The following is a 27,461-nucleotide window of genomic DNA, read 5'->3' as shown; positions in this document are numbered from 1 at the left end:
TGAGCCGCAAAATAGAGAAGAATCAAAACAGCTGTCCCGAAAACAACTTAACATATGAAACTAAAACTGTTCGGTCACAAAATGAGGCGGGACCAAACCTACATATCACTAATAATGAAAAAAACATTGTTCCTTTGTTCTGAGAAGTGAAGAGAAGCGTTGGAGATAGCAAAGGAAAGATAGGTAGTCCTAATATAAGACCCAAGGAGTGGTAGCCCTAGAGTCCGATAATTCGAGAGGGTGTTGGTATACCGTTCAGGCACCGCCAATAGAAAGCAAAACCTATAACTGATGAGAAAACGTAGACAGAGTCAGCCTTGGGAAAATTGAAAGCCCGAAAAAAGAGAGAGATGATAATTGCAAATAAGTCTGGTAACAACTGAAATACACGTTTTCGTTCCAAGCGAAGCTTGGAGAAATGCACTTTTGAAAGAAAAAAAGCATCAAGGGCAAAGTTGAGACATTTACACGAAAAGAAGACTCAAAACAAATCACGGTTTTCTTTTCCGTGAGCTTTTTCAATCCCAATTCACGATCGCATTTAAACGATATTTTCTTCAATGCAATTCTATCGTAATTTACCGTTTTTGACTAGACTTTGTTCCATTATATGACACTTTCACACTTTTTTCCACCTAGGGTGATTAGATCTCCATTGCAGCACTAAATATGTAAATACGGCAAGGGAGGACAAGCGAAACCGGATTGCCGGTATTGTTGGGTCTTTTGGAAATAGAAGATACGGGATAAGTTACGGGTGCGCCACCATACCTAAAAATAACTTTCATACCAAGTTTCATATTGCGTTTTTAAAGTGAGTTAGCCACCCAAAAGAGATCCTAAAACCTTTGGTGGTCAATTACCTTAATTAGCTCAGTTGATATATCCCGATTGTGATACCCCCACCGACGAAGCATCACAGGTTCTGTATAAACTCGCCCCCGTCTTACAGTGTAGAATACTTTCGTAATTTGTTGTTCATGATTTCTGGGAGGATTTTATACAGTTATTTGTAACATTCCTGGAAGATTTTCTTATAGATTATTCTATGAAAGAACTTGTCCCAGTTTAAAGACACTTTTCCATGGTGTCTCTAATTAGTTTATATCAGTTTATAACCACCTTATCACCATTGATGTCAATCTAATTACTTTTATCATTATTGATGTTATCACAATTATCAACTATAGTCAGTTTACTTACAACACTTGTAGAGCTTTGAAGTCTTTGAGTACAGCCAGTGGCCAAAGGTTGGATATTCCATTGTTCCTCAGGATTCTTTCGAAATGAGAATAGCAACGACAGATAAGTATGTATCGGCTGGGAAAGGTAATTCAATTAAAGATATTTTAGCTCGTAACCGTTCACCCCATCCCAAATCAGTTAACTTTCTCACTGAAAGGAAATCTCTGATCTCTTTGCGGTAAACGAGACATGCTTATGAGGATGAGAAATACAAGTCACTAATTAGCTGAGCACACGACTTAAAAGAGCAAAAAGGAGCGAGATAGGGATGCAGTTGAGAAAAGTGGGATGACTCACCTCCCAGTTGCTTTGAGTGTAGCATTGGTGTTGTAATACATACAAGTGTGTGTCAATGCGGGTGAAAATTCGGGCTTCTTCAAAATTCGTAAAAAAAATAGTTCTATACATATTAAGTCATATAACTGAAACAATTTCAGGAACAAAACCTCCTTTGCAGCCAGTGGACTAAAATTCAGAAAAAGTTCACTCTTTGCTACTTACAAGTGCGTTGTCGTTCGTGGAAGTCCAGATGCAATTTTATAAAGTTCGTCGCCCACAGAAGTGCATTTCACTGTTACATCAAGCTTTCCAAACATACACGTGCAATTCCCTGTTTCGGAGCACATGACTGCAGCCTTCAATCCGATATTACTTTTAGCATCGTTACAACTCTTCCCCGGCGAGAGTTGCCCCGATATCGTGTAAATAAAAAAGTTTAAAGAGAAGAAGTTAACGCTGCAGAACATCACTTAGTGTAACTGTGCTCTTTTTATCTCCGTTCAAGGGGTTTAAAAGAGGTTCATTTTCCTTTAGAGCTCTATTGAATTCGAACCAAACAGCAGTGCCTTGTCTACGCTTAATTCTGGCGGTGACTTGAAAGAAAAATTGAAAACTTTTGCATGATTGATGCAAATCAGTCAGTCAGAAACATAATTTTTCATTAGGCTATTCTGTTTTTAAGCAAACACAACGGTTAAACTTACAAATACCTGCGTTTTCTCTCGCCGCCAGCAATCAGACGTTATTGTTCTCGTTAGCAGCTCAGATACATTTATTTGACGAGCCGTCGGCCATGGCTTTTTGGGAGTGGTGAAGGCGATAGATTGACCAATCATAGTGTAATCCCTTTCTTTACACCATCAAAGAATTTTCAAACAAATAACTGAAGTGAAAAATCGAATGATTAGTGCATCACCAGGAGAAGTGATTAAAAGAATGGAGAGACACACACATACTCACATGCGTCAACTTCATTTTTAAAGTTTAGGGTATTCAGCACTTCAGAATCTGCTAATGGAGGACCTAAAGAAGTTATTTCCAAAATTAACTTAAAGTGTCCAAACTAACCAAAATTAAAAATTAAAAATACTCCAAATACTGAATATACTCTGTGATCCAATGAAAATGATTCCGCCGTAAGGATAGACGCTTGATCTTTGATGAATGTTCTCGTATGTAATTTAATTCAACATGCGGAAATCCAATAATTATTTTAATCTAGGCAGTAAACCATCAGTGAAAATCTAATATCTTGAAACAGTTCGATTCTTCAAAATAAATGCAAAATGTAGATTTTAGACACAAGATAAACCTAGTAGGCGATTCGAGTGGCCATAACACATCAAACAAGTCTACATAAATCACATTATATTTCGAAAGGTTTATCGCTGCGCCTTACGCCATCTACGTCAGATCCAATATATTAACTATATATCCAGATTCCTAACTAACCAATCTGACAATTTTTTGTTTCCCTTCTTAGTAAACTAATGTTGCAAATAAATATCAATTTCTTAGAGGTTCAATGGTCTATTCAGAATACCCGGGAGTTTGGCAATCCCAAAATACTTCGAAAATGCCTTTAGAAGCGGTATTGCATGTCAGCCCCGAATTTATAGTGGAAAGCTATGCATATAACTTACTTTGACATGAAAGAAGACGAAGATTTCACAGTTGTGGAGACGTTAAGCGAAAAAGGCCGTATTTCTCCAATTCTAAACAAGCACGGACAATCAGGTCAGTTTCAAATTATAGCAAATACTTTGGAGGGCCTGCAAATGCTTTGATTCCATGGTAAGACGTTTAACGTGGGACCCAGTAGAACCCGCCGAAACAGAACGTGAGAAACTGAATTTGCGCTAGGGGATCACCGTGTCATCCTTCAAAAAATCAGGGAAGTAACGCGCAAAATCTTCACCTTTAGTAGAGTTTGAAGGTCATCATTCGATTTGATTGCAAAGGCAATTATAGCATAGTATTTGAAGTGAGGTCAGTGAGGAAGACGCGAACGTATACATCAAAGTTATTAAATGACACTTAATTCTCTAGGATGAAAATCTTACTGAGTGATGCTGATGTTGAAGAGAACCGCAAAGAACGGCACTATACTCGGCAGAGGAGTCTACAGAAAGCCGACGAATACAGAGCTTTACCTGCATTATAAAAGTCATTTTGACCATTGCTACAAGGTTGGCAGAGTGGCGGAGTAGGAGGATATCCTAAAACGCAGAATGAAGGAATATCCTAAAATGCGGAATGACAGAATATCCTAAAACGCATAATGACGGAATATCCCTAGTCAAAGAATGATAGGCATCAGTAAAAATATCTTACTGTGTAGTATCAAAAAACTGAATCTAACATTATTTTGTAACGCTGTAGCAATGTAAAGTCTTTCACTACCGCACAGTGTTTGTGTGTCTATGGTCTATTCTACACATGTAAAACTCAATTACATATAAATATTGATGTGATACAGCTCGTAACTATTGTTGCGTACGGTGAGGAATCAAGTCTTAAAGAAAAAACTCTTGGTGGCTATTACAATGAATGAAGAGTAAAAAATCTTGGATATTCTTGAGTTTCAAGCCTTTTTAATTACGATTTTACTTGTGCGCCAAAATGTTTCGCAGGAATGACATTTGAGTCTTTCACTTTTAACCCAACCACCATGGCCACTGGTTAGTGTGACTCCCTTCATCAAAAGAAATTGGAACTCAATATAGATTTGCCTCGGTTCAATTCAGGAAAATAACTAGTGCTGTTTTCGAGTTACCATAAACAACGGATGTGAATTTTTTCTCGCATTTCTTCACGCACAAAACATTTTAGTTTGTTTAGACAAACCGTCACCTTATTCGACTTGAACAAGGAGTAAAGAGGACAAGAAGTGTTGACCTAGAGGACTATCCTGAAACAAGGAAAAGGGAAATCTCATTAAATGTGGAATTTCTTGTATGAAACTTACACACAGAAGTTTCTTGATGCCTGTCATTCTGCATTGTAGGATATTCTATCGTGATCATTCCGTATTTTAGGATATTCCGATATTCAGCGTTTTAGGGTATTCCACTCGTCATAATCCACCTAATAGGGTCACTCTAATTTTGAATGGATACGTTTCTTGATTAACACACTCTAGGACTTATTTTTCGTTGTTAGCTACATGTATGAATCTCTAATAATAAAGCCTGCATATTGTAAAAACTAAACATTATCTAAACTTAATTCTCCTGTTGTACTCTACCACAATGACTGTGCAACCTTCTCTATATTCGTGTCATTTTTGAGACATAAAGATTCAGCCCAGTGTTATTTATAGCCATGTCACTATATCACTGACTGGGTTTACTGGATCACATCTCAATGATGTTTTCTTCTCCAGCACTGATACATATTTACTTTGACCTGACTTCTTTGCTGCTGTTTGAAAAAATTGTGAATATGTTACCTATTGGTGATGTTAGATTTCTTGGCATTAACAGCAGATTTACCTGTTATAAGTTTTAAAAAAATTTGCCTGTAAGGGCGTAGAATTTTTCAAGAAACACCTTTCACAAGCATTTTAAAGTTTCTGTTGAAAATTTGCTCTTTTTTTGTCTTAACCTTTACACCCCAAGATCAGTATGAATACATTCCCCACACTGTCCTCAATTGTGGTACTGCAGACAAGGATGACTTTTTGTAAACAAACACAAGGTTTTTTCAGTTGGAAATCATTTCCTCTATTCTCTTGATCTTAATGTTTGAATCAGGGGTGAAACTGTAAGGAGAAGTTAGATGCCAGTCACCCTTTTGGGGTCAAAGGGCTAATTGTGCTGACCCTGAGCATGCTTTATTGATGAACTCTGGACAATTAGGAGACTTAATTTCACAGCAAGCTCCTCAGTTTCATGAGATTGTCCCCATACAGTTGACTGCATGCTTACATTACTGCCTTCCTGAAGTGATCACACCGAGTTTTCATTAAGAAATGTTTCAGCTTAAGAATCAGAAGTATAGTTAACAGTTAATTATCTCTATGACTGAATTAAAATAGCCCAGACCATCAAAATTTAACAGGATAATTTTAAGATCTTTGATGCCTTACAACAGAAACTCCTAATGGTCACAACAGATCTCATACACTACATCTATAGGCTGAGTTAAAAGTATAAAGTCAATTATCATTACTGTTGGTCTACAACTTAGACCATACTTACAAATTACAGTCTGTTCACACAAAAGTTTAAATTTCTTACACAACAAATTCTTTTTGGTAGATGTTCCTTAGTTACTAACTAACTAATAATTGACTTAAAAACACTACCTGCTAATGTCCACTCATGTTTTGTGGTTTTCCTATATGTGTTAATTGCCTATAAACTGTTATAACCTGTTTTCACTACACATGCTTTATTGGACATAACTGTGAGTACTAGAGTAGAAATTTGAAATAGGCAATGAAAATCATACAAGTTCAAATTAAAAAAGAATTGCTACTCAACCACCTTTAGTGATTCAAATAACCTAATTTAAGTTTGCTATCTTGACATGCCAATGACTAGTATTCACTCCCTTGTTACAATGATGTATTTGATTTTGAAGACTTTTTGGAGACCCAATTGTGGCAAAGATAAACTAAGATAAAGAGAGTGCCCAATAATTATTAGCCAATATAATTTTATGGATTAGATTGAATTGTTAGTTAAATTGTTTAAGTAAGGTAGTTTAACATAAGTTTTATCATTTCATTTCAATATTTTTTTGTTTTCGTTCTTGCATAATTGTAGAACAGAGGTGTATAGAAATGTTAAGATTAAGGACAAGCTGAATTTTATATTGTTTGATTAAACATGCAACAAATGAATGCAGTTGCTTACTATCAATAGGATAACTTGGATACAAAACTTAATTTGAAATGCTTCAATTGCTGTTTAAGATTTTAAAACTTGGAAGTTATTTGACATCTTCTCTTTCCCTGACTGAATCATCTTCCAATTCATTCTAATTATATACTTATTGTGAAAAGTTACTGCTTTGCCTGTTGGCTTGCCATTATAACTTGATGGCAATACAATCCCAAAAAAGAGCTGTTGCCATCTGTCCAAAGACATTTTAATACTTTCTTTCTGTCCTTCCTTTGCCCTGTACCAATAAGTGTTGCTAGTCTTTTGCTTATCAGTGGTACTAAAAATGACATCAAGAGGCTTTAAGATTACAGCTAACTAAGTAGTAATGTTGCTATCACTTAAACACGTAGAGCACATAACGTACGTAATATGAATAGACCTTTATATCCCATTTACATGTACTAATACCTTTGATCAAGGTCTAGTCAACTTAATCGGTTAGCTACATGTTTATTTATAATTTATAACAACTTTATTTAAATAATAACATATATATTATTGTTAAAAAGGGTTATATAAGGGAGGAACTTAATCCTTACTGTAAACTATACCCCAGATATAAATATTCAATACTATGCAATATACATATAGATACTGAAAAATTTTACCTACAAGTATATATCTAAATAGATATAAAATCTAAGTAAAGAAGACATATCCAAGCTAAAAATGCTGTTGAAATGATGAATAATTAAATGATGTATAATGTTAAGAATAATTTAATTTTGTACTTATAGACCTTGTTAAATAATGTTGATTTTAGAGCTTTCTTAAAAGTATTCATTGAGTCAAGTTCAACTACTGATGACAGTAAAATGTTCCATGTGTCAATGTATCTGTGCCAAAAAGAATACTTTTAACACTATACCTAATACTAGAGAGTTCCACACGTAGCTCCATTACATCGAAAGTAGCACGCCAGTACTTCTACATCAGTGTCCGATGACTTGATTAAGATCTGTTGATGGGCCGCATCAGAGGCATGCAAGGCATGCAGAAACATTCGGGTATCTGCCTCTTCTTGGTTGCTGCAGAGTTCAAGCACAATACTGGAGGAAATGCTACCTTGAGCGTCAACGCTTATCTTGGAGGAACTCTCCCCATGAGTGACAAACAGCGTTCTTTCTCCGATTTTCTTGGCAAAGCGCTGATCGGTCCCCCACACATCTGCAAGGAATTCCATCTGGTTGGTCTTTATCAAACCATTGGCAAGGAACTTTTTCCACTGTCGCAGACAAAGCTGTTGTGGACTTCTAATCTGGACAGCTAGCTGTCCTAATCTCCCCCGCCTCTCACGCTTAATGTTCTTTATTGAAACGATTGGGTACTGGTCTGCTACAAAGTCTATCCTCCTTGCTTCTCCCGCTTGCTTGATTAATGCACTGAGGATAAGGTCCGCAAGGTCAATGAAACGATCCGGTATTCTAGGTAGAATTTTCGGTTGTGCCATGGCATCTACGATGACAGCAGAAGCAATTGTTAGATTTGGAAGGATCTCTACACCATCCTCCAGAATCCAAGCCAGCATATTGTACAGCATATCAGGCACTAAAGCAGTGTCAGATTGTAACTTGTCAGCCTTTGGTGGCCATGAAAGAACTGGCTTCACGTCCAGAAGAAGGTTTCGCAGTTCTTTTGACGCATGATAAACCTGATGTGCAACGTCCTTCCTGGCTCTTGAATCTTGCTCATCAATCTCCTCCACTCCAGACTCTAACCCACCATCTGTCATGTCTGATTGCGAAACCAAAGACTCGACGATTTCTCCCTTCTCGACATTGGCACTATAAACAAGCTCCGGCTGGCTAGGATCAGAAGGCTTGTGAAAGTCTAACTTTTTTCCAAATGTTCCTTTCAGTCGTTACTTGAACTTTGATGACCTGTAGTCACTGATGTTTAAGCTTTCCTTGTTTCGGTGTGAAACCAATTTTCCAACAAGTTTTGTCATGTTGAGGGTTCTTGTTTTAATTATGTCTTCACTTTGAAGATAATGACACAATTTGCCAAATGCTTTGCTGTAGCCTCTAGATTCTTTATCTCCAGTGGCACAGTTTTGAGCTTCCAGCCTTGTTAGTTTCTCAAGGCGAACATAATTCTTGTAGCACGATCTGTGGTATTTAATCTCGCGAGCAATACAATCCTGTCCTTTTATCTGCAGCAGCACACGATTTTCGCCCCTTGTGTCAGCTGCTCTGAGTAGGGATGCACTGCCATACTCGCTGATATTCTGGATTAGAGCTTCTATTGACCTCGCTCCCTTTCCACGTTTAAATTTCTCCACTTGGCAAATGATGCATTTATCAATATCAAATCTCTGAACATGAGATCTATGGAAGCGTTTTGCTGGTGGCTCTTTACTTGGTTCGTCTGCAGCGATTTCTTGATTAGCAGATGCAGGCGCGGCCTTGTTAGCAGTCCCTTCGATCCTAGGTATGTTGCCTACATTAGTATAACTCTGGTCACATTGCCTGTGGTACCCTCCCTTGCAGAGGGTCCCCCTCTCTAGTGGTTCATTATTGTTAGCCAGATGTGGTCATTTCGTCTCAAAGAGCATTTCTCAAACCTCTCCCAGCTTTTCTCCGTAAACAAGATCAATTTCCCGCGATTTTCTGCCACATGACAAAGGCACTTTTTCCAGTTGGGGTGCAAGTTCAAACTGGCCGAATGTTTCCTAGATGCTAGCATGATCTCTGTCATCTCTTACTCATAAGGCAGTAAAAATTATCGTCACTATCGGCTCAGTACTTACAGATCTTTTTGAAGCAGTATTCTTATGAAGACAACGTTGACTTCTTGTGTTAGATTTTGAATAACGAGGAACAGACATTTGGAATGAAAGCAAAACGTTTGGCAATCGTAACTTAATTAGTTTCTCACAAAAAATGCAATTAAAGAAACAAATCCGTCTTAGCTGATTTGGTACTAACAGATCATCCAGTGAAGTAAAGCCTGTAAAACTGCTTCCTTTAAGACGAATTTTGCAATAAGGACTTTTTTAAACTTGAAGTCATTATTTTACATGGTTTGTGGTAAAAATTTGCATTCCAAAAAAGCTTAAAACGTCGTTTTGTTAGCTATATGTTGAGTTTTGTAATCCAAGATGGCCGATTCTTCTAAATGCAAAGCATCATGGGATTAGCAATCGTACTTTGCATTGTGGGATAAATACCAAAGGATCTTGGGATTAGCACATCTCATTAGAATTAGAGGCTGGAGAAGTTCTTTCAAACAGAAAGAAAATCTTAATCAAATATGATGAAAAAGAAAAATGAAAATAACCTTAATTAAATAAAGATATTACAGAGACGTTTTTAAGACATTGATGTACCTCCGGAACATCTTGAATAAATTAAGAATGTTTTTTGGGGCATTTTCGAGAAATCGAACTTGAGTTAAATATATAAAATTTCATTTTGTATTCGAAAAACCACATATTTTCATAACCGAGCAGTATTTGACTGGTGCCTGTTGCCATGGAAACCAAAACCACAGGTTCGATAACACATCTGGGTAGCTTATGATACAACAACTATATCTTGCAAATTTGAACCAATTTGGTTCATGTTTGTTAGAGTTATGGACCATTTTACTTCTCACCACGACCTAAGTAAGCAAACTCTCTTCACACCACCCCCAATGGAAACAGCCCAATATCTTATTACAGCACACGTTACCGGTTTGAAAACAAGTAGAGTCTAAAAATATAGGTCATAAGCTTTAATTTGATACCAAATTCACTATGTCTCCTGGGAGGTGCTAAGAAACTTCTAGGCCTCTTTTGAGATTTGGCTCATGGACTATTACGAGCTGGCCTCACCTGGAAGGGGCACGATGAGTTTTGTTTACCCTAGACCCTTGGGTGTTCCCCATTTAAGGTAAAGCCCAAGAAACAAAACTTACACTTTTCCCGTGAGACCAGCCACTAAGTATTTGGTTGTACCTAACAACTCAAAGTTAGTACAAATTTTATACAGGTGTGACCTCACGACTATATTGAAAAATGTTAGAAGTTCCACCTGCAAATCCAAAAACCTAAAAATGTTACGACCTTTTTCCTCTAGCAAGTATATGGCAACAACACAGGCTATCCCCATCAAAGAACTCTTGAACTAACTGAGCCATCACATCTTCGAGCACTTGTGTGGGAACCTTAACCTTTTATAAGGTTAGTTTTGTTTAAATCTTGAAAGCTTTCATTAGTATTTTGCTGTTTGCAGAAGTCTATCGACGTTTTCAAGGTATAGGTGGTCTTGTCAGAAGACTTCGAGTTTTTGTCCTCAAGAAGCTTTTGAATTTCTCCTTCAGTTCTTGTTTAGAAGTGTTAAGCTGCCACTACCGCGGAAATATTCGCTGGCAAATGAATCTCCCGCGATACCAAGGCGCACGACTGCCTCAAACATGAATCCAGAACGGCCACGCAAAGCATATATGATCAGCTGGCGAATTTTTTCACTTTTAAAATATTTGTAACAGAACTCCTACAGTTTTTTTTTTTTTGATAGAAAATATAATTCAATTCTCGAGCCTCGGTTGGCCTGCGTAGTCAAAACGGTTGGTTAGTTTGAAATCCATGAATCATAGAGAGTTCATGTAATAATTGCATTAATCAGCGCTCGTTTTAGATGGGGCTGCTGTTTGTGTTAGACTGGGTAAGACTGGGAACGAGGTTGTGACAAAGTTGTAAACGTACGTAGCGTTGATGATCTACGGTTTCCCGCCATTTCTTGCATTTCGCGTCTATTAAGGCATGGTATGGACGACTTTTTCTATGGAATATCTCGTTGTTCCTCTGGTAAGAATTCTTCTTTTTTTATTTTGGATATAATAAGTTTAAATTTCTTGATGAGATCATGCAGTCAGTGCCTTCTCTTTTGCTTTTCAGTTCATGACTGACATGTTACGTACGCAAATTTTAGACATGAAGAACTTGTTGATCAAAGTTGTTTTAATTGTGTTGGTCGAGCAAGTTGTGATGAGAAGTGAAGGTAATAACATTATGATCATAAGAGAAATACATGTCAAATGTAAATCATTATTTAACTATTTTAGTTCCATGAAAGTACCTTAAGAGCTAATGTCAGCAAGCATCAGACAAACAGCGGCAAGTCACCCAAAATTTGCTTTCACTCCTACTGTCATATTTTGTAGCCCAATATGTCCAAATAACTGTGGAGTAGTTTTTTTGCGAAAAAATATTTTAGTTTTAGAGAAATGATTTTTTTTCTTCGACCGCTCATATATGCAAATTTTCACCGTAAATATTACCTGAGTTGTGTGACCCCATGTAACGAATATACTTGACCTCTGGTATTTGTGTCAACATAATCTGTTGTTTTATCATCTAAACTTAATCCTCTGTCATTGTTGAAGCTGGCAAAGAAATGTATTTATTTTTTGGTGAATATTTTCGTCCGACATACTTCTCCTATGTCGAATAGTACCCTTGCGAACTGAATTTCCAGTTTTCTGGGAATTCCTGGGAATTCTCAAAATTCCCAACTATGCAAATAAGCTCTGATTTGAAAAGCTTGGAATTACTGGGAATTTCTGGGAAAGGAAGACTCCAGTTTTGTGAGGACTCGGAATTCCTAGGAATTCCTAGGAATTCTCAGCTATACAAACTGCCTATAATTTAAGAAGGGTGGAATTGAATTTGAGGCAATTTAAATACCCTGAGATTCACATAATTTCTAAGAAATTATCAATACCTTGAATGTGAAGGTTTTAAGAAAAGGAGTTATTTTAGAGGCTTAAAACTTTGGCTCAGTTAAAGGTATGATATACAAAATTTACCAAGAGATATACATGCATGTGTATGTTTATAACTTAAAGATCATGAAATTTATTATTCAAACGAAGTTTTATTAAATCTCTACATTAATATGGATTTTCTCATGAAGCAGCAGTCAATTATGTTAAATGCAAATTGCCAATTAATCCAATGTACTCATATCACAGATTTGCTTTCTAACCTCAAAGGACTCTTAAAATATTTAAAATATAAAATATTTTTATTGTGATGCAAAATGTCTCAGGTTCACAGATATGCCACAATCATCAAACATTCATAAGCTGTTCCTTGGTATACAACTTCTACATGTGTAACAATAACTACATTGTTATCTACACTTAAAGAACTTTGTTAGTTATGTACATAAGTTACTTCCCTAACCTACATTACTGGTTGCCTTTGTCAGAAAACCTTGGAACAGTCAAGCTCAGTTCCCTCAAACACTGTCAGAGACTTTTTTTTGACATTATTTTGAGTAGAATTTCATGCCTTAGACAAACAAAGTCAACACCTAATTAATCTTTTTTTTATGATTGTTGTTGCTGTTTTTTTTTTAATTTTTTGCTCTGTTTTCATGACTGATTGCTGTAATTTGTTTTGCTGTTTTTATTCTAACAAAGAATTTTTCTAAGAGTTCCAATACTTGTGGATCATCCACACACTTTGTAAACATTTTGCATGCAAACAAGACAGAGGTAGTCAATGTTCCCTTTGAGAAAAAACACCTTTTAAATGACTTTTTCAATTTACTTTATTTGAAACTCTGATCTGAAAATATTTTTAAAACAAGACTTGTTGGTAGTGAGAAGTACAAACCAAGTTTCCTTTTATAACTTAATTTCTTAAATGTCCCAATCACTGAATCTCACAAAAAATATTACTTCTTTTTATTTTTGGTGCAATAAAAGTCCTTTTTATATACAAATGAAAAGTGCAAGTCACACTTCAATAATAACAGCTCTAAAGTTTATTTGTTGTTCTTCTCTGTCTGTCAGCTATCAACAAAATTGTTTTATACTTCAGACAGTGCTTAACCATTTGTGGACCAGAGTTCCAACACACCTCTGTAATCGCATATAGTTACTTCTGTCTCTTATACAAATGTTTCTCCTTTATGAGACACACTCTACTCTGTTGTCACCACTGCTTTAAGTTCAGTGCGAATTGAGATGGCGGAGTTGGAAGGTGTTGCTGAACACTTGCTATGGTCAAGCTTTGTTGATTTAGGTACAAGTACACTGGGATCATCTATGTATCTCTTATACTTCCTAATGTGGTATCCTTCTTTTATAAAAATGAGGGTAAAAGACAATTTGTAATCTCATTCAAAATTGTGATTGGCTTGTGTTATTTCTAACCTTTGCCATGAACACAACTCAAGTGGGTTTCAAGTGGACAACTTTCAGCCACAAATTGTGCATTTGCAGTGTAATCGATTCTTGTCAATTATTTTTACATAAAGTGAGCTCACATCATTATTTATATCGCTGTCAGAACATGGGTCCAAAGTATCCATCATCCAGAAGCAAAGAATGGGTGAAGTCTGAATTGAGTTGTATGCTTCTCTTGACACTGAAATTGGCAAGCCAGTGGATTCACTTTGCTAGCCAATTACAAGTCCTAAAAAATCCATGTGATCATGCCCTTGATCGGAAACAAAGAAGACTCCATTTGGCGCTCATCTTTGAATGTACTTTCCATCAGTTGATCGCTCATGTGTTAAGTTGTTTCTTTTCTAAACTGTTTTGCTTAATATAACATTTCTAAAGATAGGTTTTATTGTGGTTCAATGGGAAAACAAGAACAGCATGAGTGTTGTAAAAGAAAAGAAAGTGGTTGGCGCCATGGAGTTATAAGAAGGGACAACAGCTGACATATTGACTGGTATAAACAAGGGTTGAGTGGCCATTTATAAAGCTACGATTTTGAAAGTTTGTGGTGAGTAAAAATTGCAATACTTGTTATGTGATCAAAATCTTATCAAAGTATTTATGTAACAGCTTGAATTAAGCTTACATAACGCTCAGCACAACTGAAACTAGAATAATTCTGAAAACGAATCAGTCACTTGCATACTGCAGTCTCTTAAGCTTATGCTTTACAATGAAATAAATCCTTCAGTAATGTTTCAAGATTACTTTAGTCACGTTTGGGAACATTCAAGATTCATGATACAAACTGTGATTAAACAGACCTTATTACATAAAGAAGCCCTCCTTGGTAAAAACAAAATAATTTATTCAGCCCTTTTTAAGTAAAATCTATGGGAGAGATGTACTAACTCCAATATAAAAGTCATTCGATATAACAGAGATTTCCCAATTTGAGAATCCAACGAATGCCCTTTTCCTTATAGCTATCTAAGGCCTGGTCTGAGCTTTTAATATATATGTTTATATATATTATTTTTTTCAAATTCAGATGTCATGGAATCCAGATACAAATTGGTCAAGCTTCTTGTAGACAACCTCATTCAAGGCCAACTCATTGTGAGCCCAGGGAAAAAAGACAAACAGCAGCTAAGTGTGCAGTTTAGGATAACTTCATTCTAATTTATTGTTACAGTTACAACAAGATTTTAATTAAAAAATCAATTCAAGAGTGCTTTGTTTTCAAATATAATTTAAGATATTGTGATTTTATGGAAAAGAATCAAAAGATTTTATTCAAAATTTGTGTCAAACCAAATTTAATGATTGATTAGGACTATTTTATTTGAATAGCTGTAATTGAGGACTAATCCGTATGAAGTTTTCAAGAAAAGAAAATAAATCAAATTCCATCCTAATATTACTACATGTTGATGTTAATAATTAATCAAAAATATTTCGCATGTAAAACCTTAATTAAGCCTGTAAATAAATTTTATTGAATAGTTGAATTTTAGCTGGGGTTTTTTAATTTTAAGTATTTATTTTATACAAGTACCCTCAAATTTTTGCTTAAAATTCCTAGGAATTCATAGGAATTTTTTAGATTTACAGCTTTTCAGGGAAAGTTATTGGTGCTCTGAGGTGGAATTCCTAGGAATTCCTAGTAATTCCAAGTCCTGTTGGCTACAAACTTGAAATTTCTGGGAATTCCTGGGAATTTTTGGGAACTTCTGGGAATTTCTAGGTTTTTAGAACCAGAGTTGTTATGGCTGGGAATTCCTAGGAATTCCTAGTAAATTCCCACTCCGAATTTACAGTGAAAATTTACACCTTCATTCCTAGGAATTCCTAGGAATTCCAAAATCCATTTTGCAAGGGTAGCATCAAAACAAAGACAGTTTTAGCAATGACTGATATGACAGAATCTATTGAGCTTCCAGCTTTTAAAAGACAAAAGGATGGTTAAAAAGTTACCTTAAAAATTTCCTTGTGTATTTGTGTTGTTCTCTCTTGAGACAAACGCAAAGTCCGGCAAAATTTACTTGCTAGCAACTATAAAATATACACGGTGTGCCTACTTGTTGCCACCGTTTACTGGCATAAATCACTGCAATTTATAAACAGATCTAGTATAACACTCTTACCTTGTTTATTTATGATTTTATGAGCTGTTTCAATGATCACGTTATGCTCTACCACATTCTAGCCAGATTTGAGTTCCAGTTTTAAAAACCCTCTCAATCTTATTATATCAGTTGCATGACCAGTGCGACACACATAAATTCAAAGATGTATCAATATCCAAAATACCAAGAAATGGCTTTTTTCCTCTTAGCATGATATCTAGAAAAACCTTTCAGGAACTACTGCATTCAGAAAACTAAAGATCCATCAATGATTCCTTTGCCAGCCAAAGTCAAAGAATAGTTACAAAATTCAAATTGATTGACAAGCTACATAGTGATTTAAAATGTACCAGCTAGGTCTCTGGTTTTTTTACCCCTAAAAGGTACGGGATGCATCCTTACCCATTTCCAATTGCCCTCTTACCCCCCAGTCAGCAACTAAAAACCAGTGGGAAAAAAAAAAGTGATTTGCCCCAGTCACCCCCACCTCAAAAATTTAATGTTCCGTCCCTAAGATATTTTTTACATAATTCCAAAATTAGTTTCATTCCGGAATGAAATGAATTTCATACTGCATTTACATGCAAGATAATTTAGCCTGTAAAAATGATTATTTATGTCCTTTTCTGTCTTTTTCTATGCTTCCCTCGTTTCTAAAGAGGATTCATACAGATATAAGAGTCGTACCGTGTTTATATTATACAGGTACAAGAATGAGTGTTTCATTCTGGAATGAAAACCCCCAATAAACTCATTCAGAAATTACTCATTTCGAATAAACTTTACTCTGGTATTATGTGGCAACCGGTATGAGCTCGTTCTTGAACAAAACTCACTCCAATATCATGTAAAAGGCCCCTAAAAGTTTTTATTCCCAGAGCATCACATTTTTCTCTCTTGTCTTCAATACTATAAATTTCAATAGCGTGCCACTGAAACAACTATTAGTGACCACAAAAGGCATATATTCTAATATTTTCAATTCAACATAAACAAAAATCTCTATACAGAGTAAATTTTCATTTGTGTCAGTGTAAATTATTGCATGACTATGTAAACATGGGAGGGTGAGGGGAAAACACAATGCAAAACCTGCATGGACTCCCGTCAAAAAGTAATACCCAGGCATTATATAATGATTGAAACAGCTAATAAAATCATAAGTAAACAAAATAAGAGTGTTTGTTAGATTTTTTTGACAAATTGTAGTGATTTATACCAGTAAACAGTGGCGACGAGTAGGCACACCATGCATATTTCATAGTTGCTAGCAAGTAAATTTTGCCGAACTTTGAGTTCATCTCAAGATATAACAACACAAATACACAAGGAAATTTTTACAGTAACTTTTTAACCATCCTTTTGTGTTTTAAAAAGTTTGAAGCTCAGTAGATTCTGTCATATCGGTCATTATTAAAACTCACTAGTATTTGTTTTGATGTTACTTTTTGACATAGAAAAAGTATGTTGGACAAAAACATTTAACAAAAAATAAATATTTCTTTTCCAGCTCCAGTAATGAGAAGAGATTAAGTTAAGATGATAAAACAACAGATTAGGTTGACAGAAATACTGGAGGTCAAGCACATTTGTTACATGAGGTCACACAACTCGGGTAAAAAAAAATTATTCAGAGTAAAAATTTGCATATTTGAGCAGTCAAACGAAAAAAAAATAATTTCTCAAAAACTAAAATATATTTTCACAAAAAAAACTGCACCATAATTATAAGGACAAAATATGGGGCTACAAAATATGAAAGTAGGAGTGAAATCGTATTTTGGGCGACTCGCCACAATATTTCAAACTTGTGCAAATTGGATGCTGACATCAGCATCAGCCTCTCTTAATACCTTTCAGGTGTTCTTTAAGTACATCTCAGGAATATTTCATCCTATGGAAAACTTAAAGCAGTAACCCCTTCCTGCAATTGAAATGCTCTGCTGCTTCTCAAAATTCACATTTTGGGGCAGAGATGGGTCTTGTCAATCTCCTCAAATTATATAATGGTATTAAAAATGATACAGTAGATTATTTCAAGACTTGTTTGCATCTTCAAGTATGTATGATGTACATACTATACGTAATTATTTCAGTTTTGTTTAGTTTATATTTATGTAAGTATGAAATTATGACCACAAATCTCATATATTTTTTAACTACTTAGTACCAACTGGCCTGAAAGTGGTAAAAGCAAACTTGATGTCAGTAACTGTAAGGTGGAACCCCATAACTCAAAGCAATAGATCTGGCTCTCTGCTGGGATACAGGATACTGTATGCTAAGTCTGGAAGTTTTGATTATGCTAACTTGGACATAAATTCTGATCAAGAACAGGCAGATCTAAATAACCTTGAGGAGAGCACTGAATACCAAATTTGCATTGCTGGATTGTTTACAAATGGAACAATAGGAAAATACTCAGATATCATAAAAGCCAAGACATTAGAACCATCAAGTAAGTATATTTTAGTTATAACTGATTTTTATACTGAAAATTATGTGCAGTTTTTTACTTGCTCAATTTTCTAAAGCAAAACATAAGCTTGGTCTTAAGGATACAGTAGACCTTTAATGTCTCATTTTTTTCATGTCTATAACTAAGCATTGCCATTTTAACTATAGTTTCTAAGAAAAGTATTGGAAAATATTGAAAGGTGAGCTTTCCAAACTTACACAAAACATATATTCAAACTGAATTCCTAGGCCTGCCAAAGTGTGAATAGCCATTATTATAACATTTCAACATAAATAACTCCCAGACAGTTTTTTGTGGCAAAACATCCTGTTCCTTTATTGGACTTTGAAAACTAGACCAAAAAAAAGTGTAGCTGTAGTAACTGGCTTCCTTTGGACCAGGTTGTAACTGCCTAAACATTTTGGCCATGGAACCAACATGGGTAGGGCAAGGCTTTAAACCAGTTAATTTCCCTTGGAAGCTTAATTACAGCATGAATGAGTTTCCCAAGGATTAAATTCCAGGCTGTGGTTTCCTGGTAAGCCTGGCCCCAATCACCAAGATAGTAGGTTCATGATGCCACATACTGATCTTCCAGGCTCTTAATGAGAGAGTTAAGGGGCCATAGATTATGTGGAAGCAATCTCAGCAAAACTTTAATGAATGCAAAAACTGAGATATTTAGAATTTACAACCCTGACCTCAGTCTGATGGGGTCAATATTTGCCTAATAAGTTTGTTAATTTTTTATAATAAGGATAATTATGAAGATTGTGAAGCCTTTGAAAAGGAATGAGGCTAATTGGATGATGTTATCATGATGGGGACAAAAAAAACTGATCAATTCAGCATGATAAATCATCTGAGAACATGATCAAAACTTTCTTCATAGCAAGTTTTAATCATTATTCACAAATGTTGACACTTCAAATGACCTCACTTCTGTAAAATGGTCCAGAAAATAAGCTGGATCATAATTGTATTTATTTTGATATTTCTGAAATATTTGTTTTCACTTGAGACCCTGACTCTTTTTAAATGAGCAATAATTAATTTTTAAATGGGATAATACAGTGTATTTATATAAAACAACAAGGGAGAAGTAGCGGCCTTATAGTTACTTCACTAACGCCAAGGAAACTAAGAACGTTGTTCAAACAGAGTGAACCATTAGGTGCAAAATTAGCACAAATTTATTTACCTTGAAGGCTATTTTATGTAGTTATGCATGTCAAGATGTACTTTTTGTAGATGTACACGCATTTACACTTCCAATGATTGTACTAAAGATCAGACCTCAAGACAACATGCTTTGAACAGCTCGCAGTTTGAGGTATTAACCTGACAACCATATGGTGTATTTAGACACAAACTTTTCTTTTTCAACAAAATCTGATTATTGTTGTCTTGATCAAGAATCAAAGTTGTAAAGATTTCCCACCTAGGAAGTGTATGGACATATAAGGCCTTCAGAAATCTTTGGGATCTGAGATCAATTGTTATTTATTTATTTTCATCTATTTTTTTTAAATAAGACATTCAATGCCACAGCCCAGAAGTAAGCCTGCTAAATGTCTCACCAAATGCCCCACCAGACTTGAGCATTCGCAGATCTAGACAGTTTGTACTCCAGTCTGAAGTGAAACTGTATTGCGAGCTATCTGACAAAACTTTCTTCTTCTGGCGTCTTTATAAACTGGGTGAGGGAGACACACCATTGCTTTCAAGAAATGGCTCCTCAGAATTGCAGATCACACCACGCTTGTTGACAGTTGGAATATTTTTGGTTCAACTCAATGTCGGTATGATAGGGACACTAGTGTTTGGGGTCAGTCAGGGTTATTTCGAGGTGGTGAGTAGCCCTTTAGTGGCATTCATTGCCGGTGGAAGCAAGGTGGCCAGAGGACTGGAAAGAACATTGATTTTTGATGCATCCCTTTCATATGATCCTGATGAAGAGAATCTGCAATTTTCAGGTTAGTAAGCATTTAGTACATCATAGGTATGATAACAAAATTTCATGAGCAATTGGAACAAGACATAGGAAACTGTTCAGGACAGATGGAAATAACTTCTTGACTAATTGACTGTTACTACTGACACAATTTAACCCATATATTTATCTTATTTACTGCTATTTTAGGCCTAAACTTTACCTGGCTATGCAGAGGAGAGTCACATTTGGATCTTAACAATTGGGATGAAGCAGAATGTTATTATAGGGCTGATGATAAAGAATATGTTGAACATGAGCTTAGAGTAAACAACAGTCTTATGATGGAAAACACCTCATACTTTATAACAGTTTTAGTTACAAAGGATGAAAGGAAAGCTGAGTACACTCAGGAAGTGTTTATTATTCCTGGTGATCCACTGGAAGTGCAAATCAGGTATGTGAAGCTAGAGAAACAAGGTGCTTGACAAATTTCTTAACAAAGTTTAAAGTTAGCTATTAATACCTGAGATGTAAAACAAAAGCCTTTTCTTCAAATATCACAAGCGCTCAAATAGACCTCCTTTGAGCTTTTATGTTTTGCTTACCTATTTCAGGTCCTGTATGGTACTTTAAAGAGCTGTTTCCTTCAAATTGCCTCTTATTCACATGCAAATGTAGGCATGATTCACAAACGATTTGTTAGCAATTCCCTTGAGACCTGAAATGGGTGAACAAAACAGTTGAACCTGACGGCCACTTACCACAGTGGCCACGTTTTTGATCCAATGAACATACCATTGAACATACCATATTCTCTATTGTTACAACGTCTCAACCATGGCCAACCATACCACAACGGCAAAAGTTACTAGAGTGCACCCTAATTGACAGGGTAACCTCTCTACAACAGCCAGTTAATCACTGATTGACCAGCCGCTGATGAACGAAATGCGTGTAGTTTGCTCAAGCATGCAACCTTTTTTTTTCCTGAAAGGGAAATGAAATGAGTCCAGTACCAAAACTGAACAATGTGCCAACTAGTGTACCTACAGGAAGGTACCTTTATTTATCTACCCTCCAAAACATAAATAGAATAGGTGTCATACGACACCTCTAACGTCCTATAATGGCTACAATTATTTGGGGTACCCGCTTTGTTTGTCCCTAAAGTAGCTGCTTGAGAGGGCCTCGACTATAGTTAGTTCTCAACTATTATGTACTACACACTTGCTTTGATAGGAAGAAAGGTAAATCTACCTTCATTAATATCATTTAAATGACTTACAGCTGTGTTGAAAACTGCGATGCCAAACTGAACCCGTCTGGTACAATGGCTTTACAGGGCATGTGTACAGGTGCCTCATGTCATGGTAACCTTATCTTCAAGTGGACAGTTTTAAAAGACTTGAATAACTCCTCAAACAGTTCACAGTGGACTCAGATTTCAGAAATACGAGAGTTGATAAGTACTCGAGTTTCGTCAAAATCTCTCGTCACTAAGCCTGGAGTATTGACACCCAATACCAGGTATAGGTTTATATTGAGTGCACAACGACCAGGTGGATACCGCGGGTATTCCGAGTACCACGCAACCTCAAACAGCCCCCCTGTTGGAGGAGTATGCACTGTGAGCCAAACACAAGGAGTCACTCTTATAACAGAGTTTACATTTACATGTACGAATTGGCAGGATCCAGACCTTCAGTTGCAGTATGAATTTATTTACTTCACAAATAACAATCTTCTCAATGTGGCATACAAAGGAGTAAAAACTAGTGTAACGACCAAACTTCCTTCTGGAGAGAGGAAAAATAATTTTACCATCGACTTTCGAGTGCGAGTGACTGACATTTTGGGGGCATACACTGAAGTGAGAACTCCTGTGCAGGTATGGAATGGTATCGTTGCAGATTAATCACCTGCACTTTCCATGATTTTCATTTCAGTCAACACTGTGTCATAGTAAGATTTGGCCCATGTTATGTGTCTCTAGACTCCTCTCTTCATTTTAATGATAGGTTTTAGAGCCCAGAATGGAACAAGCAAACCTCTTAGACTATATCCAAAACCTAACAACTGGAGATGAGAGTGAACTGAATTATCTGATTCAGTCTGGTGACATATCACGTGCTGTACAATTAACGACGGCAGCCATTTTGGCCATTCATTTCATTGCAAATGAGAAATCAACGGAAAGTCAGGCCCACACCTTGGCAGAGAGACGAATTAAGGTAGATATTTGCTAAGATAAAACATTTCCCTGGAAGCCCAACCTGAAAAACCTCTTGAAATGTTTGTGGCAGGAAGTTCAACCATTAGTGATTTTTGAGTCCTATCAGAGTCTTAGTTAAGCTGTGTTGGGTTTGCTGCGAACAACACCAATACTATTCTGAGGTATCCAATAGTTTGATAGGCTTTAGTTTTTAAGACTAGTGCGATGTAATTCTCTTGTGCACAGATTTTACCTTACCGTCGCAAAGTCCATTCGTGACCATGCTTTAAATACGTTCAATGTGTAATATATAGATTTAGCCAAGCCTAAAAGCGGAGCTCGCATTTTTTTTCCCGCACGTCTCAAGGGCACAACGCCTTGCCCCAGCCAGGACTAGAACCCGGGTCGTCCGACTCGGAGCCCAGTGCACTGACTACTGGACTACTGGACAAAGCCGTGGCGTTGGCGTGCCCGCGGTACAGTGGACCACGCATGTTAAAAGTAGCCGTACCTTGTACGGTTACCGGTCACCTCGCCACCAAGCAGACTCGCCACCAGCGATCTCGCCACCAACGTACTCGCCACCAAGCGAAGTCTTCTCGCCACCAACCACCAATAAAGAGATAAACTAGAATAAAGTAGTCGAGGAGAGTAGGATGTTCGAACGAGCACAATTCAAATCAGCCGATACGTTTGTGCGCTTGTCTGTATTTAAATTATGACCTTCAGCGACGTGTTAGATGTGTTCCGTTCCTAACTCATTGACATCGAAACGTATCGTGTTTGTCTTTTGCACGTAAGCGAGGAGAAAATGCAAAACTCGATGCGAGGAATAAAAACTTACTTGAGAGAAAATGAAACTTCATGGGAAGAAATAAGTGATGAAATGAAACTCGATAGCAGTTGTATTAAAACTAAACTTATCGGTTTCGAACGTGCTTTCGACAACATACGTTTATAAAGTTTGAGTACAGACAAGCGAACAAACTTATCGGTTTCGAACGTGCTTTCGACAACATATGTTTATAAAAATTGAGTACAGACAAGTGAACAAACTTATCGGTTTCGAACGTGCTTTCGACAACATACGTTTATAAAGTTTGAGCACAGACAAGCGAACAAACTTATCGGTTTCGAACGTGCTTTCGACAACATACGTTTATAAAGTTTGAGTACAGACTTATCAGCCGAACATCCTACTGTCCTCGACTAATCTCTTTATTGGTGGTTGGTGGCGAGAAGACTTCGCTTGGTGGCGAGTACGTTGGTGGCGAGATCGTTCCTTGGTGGCGAGTTCGCTGGTGGCGAGTCTGCTTGGTGGCGAGGTGACTGGATACCCCTTGTACGGTCGTACGGCCGTACATTCAAATTTTTTCGGCTTGATGGGTTACTACTATTTTCTATAATTATGGGGCTACGCTCTGCGAGCTCCGCTATTATACTGTGCTCACAGTTAAGATAGGTGCAAAGCTATGGCTAAAAGGAGGAGAAACCAGAGTTAAATGTCAAGTTATCCGTCCTAGTCTGATTTTTTAATTACAATATTATCATGATAAATACTTTTAAGAATATCATACTACTTTCTAGGAAGAGGAAGTTGATTGATTAGGTCTCTGAATTGACTTGAATTAACCAATTGAACAACTTCCGTGAAAAAGCACTTTCTTTTCGTGTTCGAGAAGTTTCTCACATAATGAAAACTGTACCTAATCTGTTTCATTCTTTTCAGTATGTTTTGAGCACCTCAGTTCAGCTTTACTCTTTTTTTAATTGCTATAGATGAAATCAAACATCATAGAACAGTTATCAGCTATCTCAGCAGAGACTGTCGTCAGAGTTCAGCAGGTGTCAAATGTGATATCCTCCGCCAGTTACGTCATCGACGAGGTTACCGCCGAAGCACAGGTAATTGAGTAACCAAGGACAGCTTTGTTACTCTACTAGGACCACTTCTTAGCGAAATTCAGAGACAAATCTTTTTTTTTATTGTGGTCCTTTAAACTTTTTTTTTGCAGAAATATGCAACAAATGCGCTTAAAAGGATGACTTCAGTATTGAAGGTGGAGAGTGCAGCCGGAGAAAGATACGACTCGCTCTATGATGGCGCAAAAAGTCTTGTGAATGGTCTCGGTAGCATGCTTAGGGTAGCAGCACGTAGAGCTAGAGCATACAATTCGCAATCACAGGGGAATTTTCAAATCGAAGCTAGCTTTGTAGATGAATATCAATCACGCAAGAGACGTGGGGTAACAGTCAGGTCAAGAACTTCTTTGCCGTATTCATTGACCAGAAGGACCGTAAGAGATAGTAATGACGCGCAGCTACAGGTGAAGAACTGTTCAGAAATACTAGTTCACAACTTGACAGAGCAATAGATCAGAAAAATGAATATAGTTAAAAGTGATATTAAGGATTAAAGGATCTTAGTCAACCACAAGACACTGCGCGCTTAGTCTGCTATTTTCTATTCCATCTGAATTCGTGAAATTTCCATGGTAATCTATCATCTAAGTGCTTTCGAGCGACTTAAACGTATTCAGGTCTTCTAAACTTATCAGTGGTTTATTCTGAGTGGCTATTTAAGCTTAATTTTATCGCAATTTTCTTGAGAAATTTCTTTTTATTGATGGTATTTCGCGTTCCCTTGCATGGAAAGCTTAAAGCCAAGGAGCAGACGAAAAACTTCAACCTGTGGGACGACAGGAAGAATAGTACTCGCATCAATGGTCTAATTAAAAGCCAATTTGCGAAGACTTTGGAGTGTTGACAAGTTTGCACAACTCCTGCCATCTGCAAGTGATTTTAAACTTCAGAGATTATTTTTGACCAGGATATATTTTAATGACTTTCCTTTGCGATGTGTTGGTTTTGAATAAGTTGGGACCTCCCCATCAGTATGTTGACCTAAGTTCTTAGCGTTAGGTGAAGCCAGGTGATATTGTGTTACAAAAGGCAATATTTTCTTCTGTGCTATTTTCTTTTTTTTTGAGTGACCCTTCTCTGCCGGCGGAGATAACCCATGGCACATTTTTCTCCAGAACCTCGTAGGGTATCTTCTATTACCTTCTTCTATTACCCTCTTTAAACGTCTTATGGAACTCTACGTTTTTATTTTAGTCGGATTTATTCTTAAGATGCCAAACGCTTCTCCTTTTGCGAATCTTTTATTTACGCCTAGTAAAATGTGTTGACGGGCCAACACGACTCCCGCCAGGCATTGAATGTAATTGTTATGAACGATTTTCTCTGCATTCGTCCGTATGTAAACAAAAACAGAGGCGTGGTTGACCAGGATCCTTCAAGAGGGATATTTGGCGCGTTATAAATCCGTAGTTCAACTTCGCTGTTTTTTCAAAACAAACGGGACTTCTTCAAGCTAGAACCTAGTTCTTCTTTTATACTTTTATTTGTTTTCTAATCCGTGGCGGAATTTTGTCTCGCATGTCTTCACGTAATTGTCCACATTTTTTCTTGGTTTTTTTTCGGGTAAGGGAATCAGATAAAATTATAATTGAATAACTTCGAAAAGAAGTGCTCATATCTTGACTGCTAATTTCGCGCAGATTATTTAGTAATTAGGCCGACATCTCAAATAACCACATAACAAATTTCAAAAAGATATTCAATTTCTAACTAATGGTGACAGCGACTACTGTTCAATGAATATTTTTGTTTCAGGCTCGAATCCTTGTTGAAAGTATATTCCATTCTTTGAGGGATGTCGGAAGCACAGTATTGTCCCGAACTCTCGTTGGCGAGGAGCCAAAAGAGCTTCCAGCCCAAGCCATGTCTCTGTTAGTGTTCCGAGAGGAGCCCAAGTTGCTCGCTGGGACTGTTCTGTCAAACAATGGAAACAGTTTTCGGCTTACTTCATTACCCTTCCAGTTAGACAATGATACCCAATTTGTAGATAGTCAGGTAGGAGTAAGAACTATTAAATTGCACAGGATACAACTTTATTATAAACATTTCGCCACTATCTATGTTGTAGAACGCGCTGTTATACCTCTTAGTAGAAGTCTAGAAGTTTGGCGTGCGTGGGGATTGTCCTTATGGTCTTTTCCTGTTGTACAAAGCTACCTTGTTGTCATTGCCAAGAGATCATGGTGATAGTAGCGAAAGGGCGATACACAGGCTCAGTTGTTGTATTGGGCAGATTCATCAAAACATGTACTCTCTTTCTGCGCTCCAAGCCCCACTGTTTTTCATAGTCGTCATTCGGCGAATCTGGCCGTCAGAAAAATGACGTCACTTTGCTTAAGGTTGCATTACTTAGTGAACCGCTAAATACACTCCTCGTCATTTCAGAAGGCAGAATCGCTAATATTTCCCTAGGGAACTCTAAAAACTTTTTACTAGGGAAACTACGGGAAAAAAGGACATGATTAAGAGAACACGACTTTTTTGGTAATTTGCTCCGAACTAACTGTCATGACTGCCGTATAAAATGCATCTTTGTACTCTTTTATCCTTGTCTACAGCTGGTAACAGCAGACTTCATACCGTTCTCTTGGGACCCCACAGGAGCAAGAGTGACGACTGCTGTTTCAAGCCTTGAACTTTGGAACAGTTCTGGGCGTCTCTTGGATACTACAGAACTGAATGTTACTATTAAACTTCAGAACCTTCAGGTCTTCATAAACACATCTCAGTCTCATTACATTACAACCAACAGAAGTATATTCTACAAGATAAATGTCACCCAATTAGGGATGGCTTTGATGCTGAAGATTCGTTCGGAAAGCAACAAGACAGAGTTTCTGGTAACTGCCAAGTACGGGGAGCGGCCGTTGCCAAGTAGTAGCGACTTAAATGTTACAATACCTGACCTTTCATCTTGCGATGATATGCCAGATGGAGACCTCAATTGCTCACGCGATCCATATATGGTGTTTCTGAGCCAGGAATTCGTCCAGAAGAAAGGTCTAGGACTCTACTTCGTTGGATTAAAAGCCGTGTCACGAGTTTCTGCGATCTCTCGAGTTAGGCGCTGCTCAAAGCGGTCCTGTGTGCAGTACAAGGAACCGCCCACTAAGGGTGCAAGTTACCGTGTACCGCATTACCATGAAGGTGATGAAAATTACACCATTCAGTTGATGCCGGCTACCTGCCTGTTCTGGAACGCGGAAATATCCCGGTGGACATCAGA

The 27,461-nt window shown here is 37.1% G+C and overlaps 2 protein-coding genes across 4 annotated transcripts in view; both read left to right on the top strand.

Annotated features, from left to right (window-relative positions):
* Positions 1–27,461, top strand: part of LOC131778726 (protocadherin gamma-A7-like) — a 56,111-nt gene that overhangs the window by 18,588 nt on the left and 10,062 nt on the right. The window lies entirely within an intron of this gene.
* Positions 11,121–27,409, top strand: LOC136280116 (sperm receptor for egg jelly-like). Its single transcript, XM_066164800.1, has 12 exons — positions 11,121–11,208; positions 11,299–11,401; positions 17,874–18,164; positions 19,700–20,140; positions 20,308–20,554; positions 21,388–21,988; positions 22,119–22,331; positions 24,092–24,217; positions 24,328–24,639; positions 25,991–26,230; positions 26,794–27,294; positions 27,383–27,409. The coding sequence occupies exons 1-12, from the start codon at positions 11,164–11,166 to the stop codon at positions 27,407–27,409; spliced, it is 3,147 nt and encodes a 1,048-aa protein (XP_066020897.1). The 5' UTR covers positions 11,121–11,163.

The sequence above is a fragment of the Pocillopora verrucosa genome, chromosome 4 (assembly GCF_036669915.1).
Source record: "Pocillopora verrucosa isolate sample1 chromosome 4, ASM3666991v2, whole genome shotgun sequence".
Lineage (NCBI taxonomy): Eukaryota > Metazoa > Cnidaria > Anthozoa > Scleractinia > Pocilloporidae > Pocillopora > Pocillopora verrucosa.
Note: the sequence above shows the minus strand (reverse complement) of the source record. Positions and strands in the feature narration are given on the sequence as shown.